Below are 11622 nucleotides of genomic sequence, written 5' to 3' on the forward strand. Positions count from 1 at the left end.
CTGTGTCTCCCCCACAGAGACCCGATGGAAATTCCTTCCAATGAAGCGCACATTCCCTCCAACCTGAAGACCCTGAACCAGTACAGCATCCCAGAGATCAACCACCGCCTCAAGAACTACCTGAAGTTCCTCTTTGTTCGTGAGCCCTTCGAGAGGCTGGTTTCAGCTTACCGCAACAAGTTCACCCTCAAGTACAACTCATCCTTCCACAAGCGCTTTGGCACTCACATTGTGCGGCACTACCGCAAGAATGCCTCTGCGGACGCCTTGCTCAACGGTGCTGATGTTAAATTCAAAGAGTTTGCGGAGTACCTTGTGGATCCGGCCACGCAGCGCAGCAGCCCGCTCAATGAGCACTGGCAGACCGTCTACCAGCTCTGTCACCCGTGTCACATCCACTACGACCTGGTGGGCAAATATGAAACACTGGAGGAGGACGCCAACTACGTGCTGCGCCTGGTGGGTGTTGGTGACACCTTGCGCTTCCCAAGCTACGCCAAATCCACCCGCACCACGGATGCCATGACAGCTCAGTTTTTCAGCAATATCAGCACTCAGCAGCAGGTTCAACTCTACCAGCTTTACAAGTTGGACTTCCTCATGTTCAACTACTCCACTCCCAGCTACCTGCGGCTGGACTAACGGAGGACAGAGCTGGGACTCTGGGAATGGCTGCATTGGTCAAGGAGAGGCCACAATAAGTGAAGGTTTGAGGCAAATTTAAAAAACATGGCTGACATACTTTGCAGATGTGGGGTCTAGCGTTGACATTTATACATACGGTGAAGGAAATTTCATGTGCACTTGTCTGGGCATAAGGGTGAAAATGTCCAAGCGTTTGTGGCAGAGGGAGCGAGCTACGATTGGACCAGAGTGTGGACTGAAAGGACCAAATGCATGAGAACTGTGGGTGAAGCAGGTCTTCAAGGTATTTTTAAAGGGAAGTGATTGTCAGAGGACGGACTGCAGGAGGGATTCTCCTGACGATGTTCCCTACATGTTTAAACAAACTGCTGACAAATTAGGCTGCTTCTGATTCTGCAAAGCAAACAGCAGCCTCGCACGTGCCCTGACCCCAATGCATCATGGGAGTTGAGCTTATCTCCCCTTTCGCATTCAATAGAGAAACACAGTCAAATTATTAAATGCTTTTCACATCTGGCTGTGCTGACAGCAGGGTGTATGAGCGCCATCACCCTTGCCCTCATTACATTCACACCATTCAGAGGGAAACCGGCTCCTTGCTGCCCCTCAGTCATTGGTCGGGTCTCTAAAATCTTAAATGGGGTAGCACGGCTTTCTCACAGCACTCTAAAGGACACCAGTTCCATCGCTCTTATGTTGGTGGAACTGGCCTCTTGTTTTACATCCTGAGGAACCTGTGAGGAGATTCGTGCTCCCGAAGAACGAAAGTGCTACACACTCAGAAATGGAGGTACTAGGGTTTATCTATAGGGGTGCGAAAACTGAGCGCTGGGGCGGTACCCTTCAGTTCACTACTCAAAAACTGCACTTCCGGCCTCTTAACAATCAATACTGAACCTGAACATTCTTCAAAAGAGTACCTGAAAGTCGTGCACTGTTCTGGTTTTACCTCCATTTTTGAGTGTGTGTTTCGATCACCGCCTGGAACACCCAGCATCCTTAACCCCGAGCCGCAGGAAGTGGTCAGACAGGTACAGGATGTGTTCCTGGGACTTGGTGACAAAGCTGCCGCTGAACTGGAAGGAGAGAGACAATCTGTGTGGTGGTTAAGGTTTTTCGTCACTGGATCTCATGGCCCTGCCCTGCTGTGTCCCACCACGCCCCATGTGGGGGTCAGTGGACACACCCCCAAAATCGCCCCTGGTTCCTTCAGTAAACTAAGGTCCTTGTGACTCCATGCTTATTTTTTGTTTTTATTGTTTTATGAAGCATTGCTGCGAGCAGCAATAACAAAGGGTTATTTAAATTGCTTTGTTAATTAAAGTAAGAAAGATTTAATTTTGTTCCAGTTTTTAAAAGTGGAACTATTGTTGAGGTGGTCATGCTGATCTTGTTTCTTCATGTTTTGCTTCAGAAACAACAAACTGATGTACGGTACGTTTCATACCTGTGGCTTTGTCCTTCTGCGTCTGACATCAAATATCCTCCATCTCCTGCTGTGCGGCCTCAGAGACCCACAGTTGGTGCTCACTACACATCACCGCTGTAATGCAAATTCATGGGACGCTGCCTCCCCCGCTCCGCCCCTCCCTCCAGAACACGACATGTGAACCAGCCGCTGCTTTCAACAATCTACTGCCCACATCAGAGAGTCTGTATCTGGTACTGTAATGTGATTAATGTCGGCGATGCTAAGCAATGTCAAGGTTAATAGCTGCACTCTCCATCACACTGTGAATTGGATTAGAGGCTGTTGTGTAAGCATTATACAGTAGAGATGGGGGGTGGTCATGTTTTTACACAGCTTTATGAATTTCAAATGACTCGGCGGTTCAGGGACCGCAGCGTCTCTCTGCTGCTCCTGCCGACACCTGAAATGATGCATTTAACTTAAAGAAAAGGAGTTTAACGTTTTATGGACATACGTTTGTTTATCATTCTGATTGTTTTTTATGACATTAAAAACTGTTCAAAGATAAAGGGAACGGATGTGAAAATGTGCAACGCTAAAGCACAACAGGAATGATGATAAGGACTTGAAGGTGGTTTCTTGTCAAGCGCATTCATTGAGTCAGATATCATAAATGTGTTTCAGAGGGCTTCACAGTGTCCGAGCATCTTGTTTCCATGGACACAAACTGACACTGGAGGGGTCGAGCTGACAGGTGTGACCAGGGCTGGTACTCATTTGAAGGGTGTGAGAGGCAGGGAGAGACGCCGTGACCCCGTCAGAGGAGGGCAAACAACCAGGAAGAGACTCAGCTGATGGTCAGCTGATGCTGCAGGTCTGCCAGCTGAACTCACGATCGGCTCCGTTACTGCGACACAAAAACAATTATTTAAAGCCGCAAATATGTGGATGAGTTTGAATTAAGTTCAGTTGGCCTGTAGGGAGATCAAGAGCCACCCTAACATAGAAAAGATGGATTCAAAACTGTCCAAGATCATTCCAGCTTGAGTCGATCGATCGCTAAACATCCCCTCCGTTTACTGGTCCGTTATCTACTGCCTACGATCACGAGTTCATCACATCACTTCAGATTAAGCGATGAACCCATTAACACACCCTGGTTCATCAGCACAAGCTGGCCTGACACCCATGATGGTTGTGTCAGTGTGTCAGGTCTGACTATCAACATACAAATCTCATGAGAATGGTTGTGTGTTATACTTATAGCATACATGTGCGACTTTATTGACATGTACATGTGAGCAGCATGTCAGCGCCGTTAGAGAACCTACACACGAGACGTATAAAACAGTCTCATACGTGACATAAGATATCAATCTGAGAAGTTTTCACACACACACACACACACACACACACACCAACTATGCAGTAGTGTCGTTGCCTGTGTGTGAGAGTAAAACATACATTATCCAGGAAATGAGCATAGAAGAGCTGTCAGGTCGTTGGTGCCCTCGCCAGTGTAAACATGTCACCTGGCGGGAATGATGACTAAATGCACACGTGCCCCCGTTAGGAAGCCTTGAGGTATTATTACTCTAGTATGTGTGTACTGGAGAGTTCTCATGAGAGAACAGCCTCTGTTTACCCCCACAAACATCTGCTTCTAATAAGGGAAAGTGCTACTTGCCTGGCCCGCAGCCTGGCTGTCGTCCTCCTGCAGGAACAATGGCTGCATTCTCAGCACGCCGCCCTCTCAGATCAGACGTGCAAAACTACATCCAGCGAGCACATTAGCGCTCCTGCTGCTGCACCATCTTACTCAGCACTTGTGAGCAGAGGCAGGGCCAGGCAGCATCTCCCCACCTTAATGCACTGACTTGGCCTCGTCTTCAGCTGCTCATTTAGCCTCCAGACTGGAAGACAAACGATACACAAAGGGCCTTTTAGCGGCGAACAAGCCATTACAGAGGCCTCGCTCTACTTTCTCCCGCCTCGCTCCAAAAGTGGCCTCTTGCATTAAAAAACTGAAGCAACTCAGTGTCAATGATCCCTGGCATCCCTGCAGGGAAAGGCCATCCGGCTTGAACAAACAGAGCTGCAAGAAAAAACCTCCCCACAGGAAACGTGAGCATCAGGAGGCCTCAGCTGACACTTCGCCTCGCACCAAAATAAACAGCTGCTTTTGTCCCTATTCTTAACTCCCAGTCCGCAGCAGTCCACACCAAATGATTTCATACTGCAGGAAAGTTAACTTTCAAGCCAGCGGGTATATTTATGTTGTTTCTGAACGATGTCTATTATTAGACTGAATTACAATTTTGCTTTTTTGCTGGAAGTCTAAACATACAAACACCTGAGAAAGTGGACCAAGGGATTTCTCGATGTGGTTTTTATTCATGCTCAGCTCATTTGTTCATAACGAAAAGTGACGATGCTGGTAAATATTACAGAGGAAACCTTGTGAGATGAGAAGATGAATGTGGAGCTGCAGTCACTTAGCTTAGCATCGTGACCGTGGTCGGAGGTTGCCATGGCTATCTGTTAGCATTTGATGTTTGAGTTGAAACTGGCTTGTACAATACTGGTAATATGTTATCAAGTTTAATTGCTCGTGGTAGTTTATGGAAATTACATGTCAACGTTCGAGTGGTGTCGCCGTACAAGGCTGTCCAAGATGGCCGGCCTTGTTGTTCATGTGAGGAGCAAATATGGTAGCAAAAGTGTTAACAAAGTTAAGCTAACTGGCATCATAACTGCATATGAAGTGAAGACATGAGAGCAGCATCCACCTTCCCAGCTAACCACACGTATACACGCCAAACGTCCCCGCCTGCTCCCAGATATCATCGTAGCTTCATTCGCTACTCTGCTCATATTTGGGTTTGTTAAACATTTGAAAACAGAAATATCATCTCCTCTGATGTCATCAGCGCAAAAGGACAAAGCCAGGAATGTGTTTATCAACCTGCCTCCGTCTCTGATTCATCAGTGTTGACACGGTGTCACTCGTTCTGCTGTAGCATTTCTGCTGTCATGTTTGGATGTTATTGATTAATGGCTGTCTGACACACACACACACACACACACACACACACACGGCCTTCATACAGTGACCTACTCAGAGCTTGTCTCCGTCCTCTCTGCCGTGATCACCAGGTCCTCCTCCACACTGACTCAAGCACTCGTACACAGCAGCTCATGTTAGCAGTGAATCACTGTCAAACACACAATTCCAGTGTGTGTGGAGGCATTAGCAGACTGTTCACAGCCCCTCAAACTGCCTGTCTGCTGGGAAGCCTTCACACTGCCTCCACAACAGCAGCCATACATCTGAGTGACAGCACCTTCAGCTCCAGGAGGAAATGAACCAGTACAAACAAACAAAGAACAAAAGTGATATGTAAACAAATGTAAGACTTTTTGAGCCTTTATCAGTTCTATTTTTTGAAAAGTAACAAAGAAGAAAAAGACACTGTACCATTTCCAATCCTCCACAAGTCTAGTTTATGGTGTTTGTGGAGCGTCTCGCGAACGCTGGGACCCTCAGGAGGCTCCACCCATCAGACATCTTATCAGGAGGTAATAAACTGCTAGTTAATGTCAGTCTGACAGAAAAACACACGTTTCAGCATGAGGTCGCTGTAATGTTTGGTGCTGATGTGAGCTCGTCATGCAAACGCCACCAGTGCGCAGGTGCCCAACGTAACTCGGTTAAAAACCTGTTTGAACCATCGTTGCTCGCTGGGAGGAGGTTCTTACTTTTGGAAGTGGACCCTCTCTTTCTGGAATTGTTTCATCGAAGCAACTGATTGAGCCATTTTTGAAATCAGTCCAGTTTGCAGCAAGAGCCCCAGAGCAGCCACTGTTCTCATTATTATTGCTGTGATTAATCCAGTGGGGCGCTCAGATTGTTTTTATTGTCCGACAACATGAAGGAAAAGAAAAATGGTGAATTTAACTGTTGGAGCTGAAACTCCAAACAAACACCAAGAATCTCAATGCACCGCCAGAGAAGCTGTCAGCCGCGTCATTGCACGGGTAGAAATGCTCAGAGCAGTGTCGGGCACCTGGGTCACCTGCTGAGTCGGGTCAGCGGAGAACCCAGGACAGGAGTGAGTCAGCCAGGTGTCTGCTTGCGTGAAACGGCTGGTGTTTTTTCTCTAATGAAGTTTATCATTACTAGATCCTCAACATAGTAATTAGCTTAGCAGCGAGTTGGAGTCGTGGCTGTGGCGCCCTCTACTGGAGGCACGTCTGGGATTAGAAGCTGTTTGGCTCCACGGCGACAACACAGATGGAACGTCACACTCAGAATAACACCCTCAGGATGTGACCACCACTCACACGCCTCCCATTCACTTCTGACTGTCCACACACACACACACACACACACACCCTGGAGGGGCCCATGTGACTGCAGCAGGACGTGCAGAGCAGAGAGAAACTCTGATGATGGTCACACGTTCACATCATTGTGTTTGAGAATGTTTTTCCATGTGGATACACTTGAAAACACACTTTTCTTTCTTTCCCTGAGCGCTGAGGTGCAGGCTAACTCTCCTGGGCTTTCCTGGCTCCATGTGATCAGAGAAGTGTGAATTGCTGGCGCAGCTCCTTTTTGGTCTTTGCTCTGCAGGCAACACAACATTTTCCAGCTGAAAGCCTCAAAGAGAAGCCAGTTTAAAGAGCAAATGCAACACCAATGATCAAAATGTGGTCTTATTTTGTAGTTTTGTTCTTTTTTCCATCAGTTATGGTAACACTGTCAACACAGAGGTCATCGCCCCGACCTGGGGAAGCGTTTCAACAGGAACAAAGTCCAACACAGGGAGATGATGAGCTGATTTATTTATTTATGAGCGGTGCAGGATTGAGTTGTAAAACACAGAAATAAATCATCATTGCTGAACGGTCGGTTCCTTCGTCTCCAAGTCAATGGTCTTCAGTTCAATGCCTGAAAAATGTTGGTGGTTGACACAAGCTGAAGATATTTGTTGTCTTATGTTAAAAAAAAGGTCATGAGGGGAAACACAAGAAGCCTGAAGCTCAGTGGTGGTGACCTTGAAGTCATGTGACCCTGGTGTAGCTCCTTCCTCGGCTACGTTAGCTTAGCACTTCTAACTGTAGCATCCAGGCTTCCAGCATCATCAGAGGGTTCATTAGTGAAGATGATCTTGATGAACTGAACCTGGAGGATCATCAACTTTTGTTCACCAGAGCTGATTTACTGATTCAATCACCACAATCACATGGAGCGATCCTATTGGCTGCTGGGGGAGGAGCCAGGAGATGACCACTTCCTGTTGGTGGAGGAACCAGGAGTTCACCACTTCCTGTTAGTGGAGGAACCAGGAGATGACCACTTCCTGTAGGACTGCAAACATGCCTCATCCTTCACATGATCACTTACTGTTAGACTACAGACACGCCTCATTCCTGACACATTCGCTTCCTGGTGGACTACAGACAGGCCTCATCCCTGACACATTCACTTCCTGGTGGACTACAGACAGGCCTCATCCCTGACACATTCACTTCCTGGTGGACTACAGACAGGCCTCATCCCTGACACATTCACTTCCTGGTGGACTACAGACAGGCCTCATCCCTGACACATTCACTTCCTGGTGGACTACAGACACGCCTCATCCCTGACACATTCGCTTCCTGGTGGACTACAGACAGGCCTCATCCCTGACACATTCACTTCCTGGTGGACTACAGACAGGCCTCATCCCTGACACATTCACTTCCTGGTGGACTACAGACAGGCCTCATCCCTGACACATTCACTTCCTGGTGGACTACAGACACGCCTCATCCCTGACACATTCACTTCCTGGTGGACTACAGACAGGCCTCATCCCTGACACATTCACTTCCTGGTGGACTACAGACAGGCCTCATCCCTGACACATTCACTTCCTGGTGGACTACAGACAGGCCTCATCCCTGACACATTCACTTCCTGGTGGACTACAGACAGGCCTCATCCCTGACACATTCACTTCCTGGTGGACTACAGACACGCCTCATCCCTGACACATTCACTTCCTGGTGCACTACAGACACGCCTCATCCCTGACACATTCACTTCCTGGTGCACTACAGACACGCCTCATCCTTCACATGATCACTTACTGTTAGACTACAGACAGGCCTCATCCCTGACACATTTGCTTCCTGGTGGACTACAGACAGGCCTCATCCCTGACACATTCGCTTCCTGGTGGACTACAGACACGCCTCATCCCTGACACATTCGCTTCCTGGTAGACTACAGACACGCCTCATCCCTGACACATTCGCTTCCTGGTGGACAACAGACACGCCTCATCCCTGACACATTCGCTTCCTGGTGGACTACAGACACGCCTCATCCCTGACACATTCGCTTCCTGGTGGACTACAGACACGCCTCATCCCTGACACATTCGCTTCCTGGTGGACGACAGACACGCCTCATCCCTGACACATTCGCTTCCTGGTGGACTACAGACACGCCTCATCCCTGACACATTCGCTTCCTGGTGGACTACAGACACGCCTCATCCCTGACACATTCGCTTCCTGGTGGACTACAGACACGCCTCATCCCTGACACATTCGCTTCCTGGTGGACTACAGACACGCCTCATCCCTGACACATTCGCTTCCTGGTGGACTACAGACACGCCTCATCCCTGACACATTCGCTTCCTGGTGGACTACAGACACGCCTCATCCCTGACACATTCGCTTCCTGGTGGACTACAGACACGCCTCATCCCTGACACATTCGCTTCCTGGTGGACTACAGACACGCCTCATCCCTGACACATTCACTTCCTGGTGGACTACAGATAGCCTCATCCCTGACACATTCGCTTCCTGGTGGACTACAGACACGCCTCATCCCTGACACATTCGCTTCCTGGTGGACTACAGACACGCCTCATCCCTGACACATTCACTTCCTGGTGGACTACAGACACGCCTCATCCCTGACACATTCGCTTCCTGGTGGACTACAGACACGCCTCATCCCTGACACATTCGCTTCCTGGTGGACTACAGACACGCCTCATCCCTGACACATTCACTTCCTGGTGGACTACAGATAGCCTCATCCCTGACACATTCACTTCCTGGTGGACTACAGACACGCCTCATCCCTGACACATTCACTTCCTGGTGGACTACAGACACGCCTCATCCCTGACACATTCACTTCCTGGTGGACTACAGACACGCCTCATCTGCTGCACTCTTTATCGGTCTTTTTAAAGGAGGGTGAAGTGATTTCATGCTGGCCATGACAGACAGATGTAATCTGGGTTTTTAGCCTTCACCTCTACAATCAGACAATTTCTGAGTTGAACTTCAACTTCCTGCTCTGTTTGTGGAAGCAAGTGAAACAACAGGTTCCATTCTCTGTTGTCAGGGTTCCAACAGCTGAACCCAAAAGAAGTAAGAACCAAATCGTGCCCTGCACACGGCCACCCACCAAGATTTCTTTGTTTCTTTGATAAACTTTGCTCGAGCAGCAGGCTGGTAAACCAAATGTTGCTATCTGGCCAATGGTAGCATGGGGGCGTGGCCTCATGTTCACAATTTGGGAATCATCGATCACACCCTCGTATCTCCCACACACCTCCACTTCTGTGTACTGTATGTGTATGTGTGTACTGTATGTGTGTGTGTGTGTGTGTGTGTGTGTGTGTGTTCTGGGCCTGCTCTGCCTTTTGAGCTACATTCCAGAGGAAGATGGGATTCACTCTCAAACAGACGCCACTTATTTATTTATTCTCAGACGTCTCCCCAGACTTCTTCCTTGCTGTCACCATGGCAACACACCTAAACTCTCCTCATCACAGCGTTTCCTAGCAGGACCTCATCACTCTCACTCTTCTGTTCATTTCCAGGCTTTTAAATCATCAGTGTATGACTTTACTGTTCACTTGGGGAGGTGGGGTCATCCTGTCTGATGTTTTCACAATAAAATAACACTGACATACCAGCACTTCTCTGTTTTGTGTGTGTGTGTGTGTGTGTGTGTGTGTGTGTGTGTGTGTGTGTGTGTGTGTGTTGATTTGGAATCAGAACTGCCTGGCATGTCAATGATGAGTTCAGAAAACTCCATGAATTTGTTGAGGAGAACAAGTGATTAGTAAAGTAGGTTAACTGTTATCATTATTATCACCATTACTGTTATAATACCAGAGAAACGGGGAATAAGATGCTGCCTCCAGCTTCACCGCACGGGAGCTCTTGAGAAAAAGAGTTTCATTCATCATTTTCTTAAGCAAAACTAACTCAAATCAAATGTTGAGTAAAATTTAGTCACATTTTACCAGGAAAGTCAAAGGTGCAAAAAAATGAACCAAATCTAATTATAACAGTTATAAATAACCTCAAAACGCCACGGTCCAGTTGGTAAACGCTGACTGAAGGAGTCGGCAGCTCCAGAGCACCTGAGGCCTTCGGAACAGTGGAGGAGTTGGAGTCGGTTCACATTTAAGGAAATTCTCTGCTGAAATGTCAGGTACTAGAGATCCATCCGTCCGTCACCTCACACCTTCACGGTCTCTCAGCAGGAAAACGGACACACCTCCCCCAGAGATCCAGAGAGAAGCTTCAGTGCTGCCGTCAGACGTGTGAGCTCCAGCGTCCATCCCCGGCCCTCCCGTGACACTGAGCTCTGCTGTGGTTGGCGGTTCCTTTAAACTGTCCAACCAATACCACATGAGGAAAGAACAAACAAAACAGCGACTGCTCTCATGAGTAAAATAAACAACCCTGGAAAAGACCTCCAGCACCAGACTGAAGGCTTCTTGTACCTCCTCAACAAACTCCCATCCAGAGGATTAGCAGCACGCTGCACACGGCGGTCATCGATAGAAAACCATCATAGAGTATCTATACATGAGCCAGGAGGAGGAGGCCTGGCCGGGGCCACGTGAACCACGAGCTCAGCATCACACAACAAAACAGAGGTGTGTGACAAAGATGAATCTGGCAGCTACGCTACGTTAGCTTCAGGCAACTTGAAACATGATAGGGGCCTCCACGGTCTGCACTAGGAAGCAGGATTGGAGAGTCAATCTGGAGTCTTCTGGACTACAAAGATTGTGATGGAGTACATTTCTATGGTAACTGCAGGCCTAACCTGGTCTGCGGCAGGCTAGGCCAGATAAGAGGTTGGAACACACACAAGCACCGCCCACTGGCCGTCGTCATCACTGTTCAAACCCCTGAGCCCAGTTTGTGGATTGTGGGCAACTCTCAGGGTTTTTAGAGTCAGATGAAACTGTAAAATCAATGAATTCAAAGTTGCTCTAATTTAGATTTTCAGTAAAATAAAGGGGGGAGGAAGGGGGGGGCAGCTGACTGGTGCCACACACAGATCAAGACTGCTGAAGCCTCTCTGGAACCAAATGATGATGAGAACAAGCCCCTTTTTTCTTGCTGCCACCGAGATCATCACCATGACAGCAAGTCAATCCAAACAGCGCAGGACATACCAGCATGCTAGCGGGTGAGCGCGGGGGTGCTGGTGTATCAGGTACTCACCAACAGACGTCTTG

The 11622-nt window shown here is 48.3% G+C and overlaps 1 protein-coding gene across 1 annotated transcript in view; it reads left to right on the top strand.

Moving 5' to 3' along the window:
* Positions 1 to 7734, top strand: part of chst11 (carbohydrate (chondroitin 4) sulfotransferase 11) — a 76026-nt gene extending 68292 nt beyond the window's left edge. The window contains exon 4 of the mRNA XM_086201313.1: positions 18 to 7734. Within this exon, the coding sequence (XP_086057439.1) occupies positions 18 to 642 (625 nt within the window). The 3' untranslated portion in view covers positions 643 to 7734. The remainder of the gene's footprint in view (positions 1 to 17) is intronic.
* The last annotated feature ends 3888 nt before the right edge of the window (positions 7735 to 11622 follow it).

Source organism: Aulostomus chinensis, chromosome 4, assembly GCF_037954235.1.
Source record: "Aulostomus chinensis isolate RoL2024-O1b breed Wild chromosome 4, RoL_Achi_v1.0, whole genome shotgun sequence".
NCBI classification, from domain to species: Eukaryota; Metazoa; Chordata; class Actinopteri; order Syngnathiformes; family Aulostomidae; genus Aulostomus; species Aulostomus chinensis.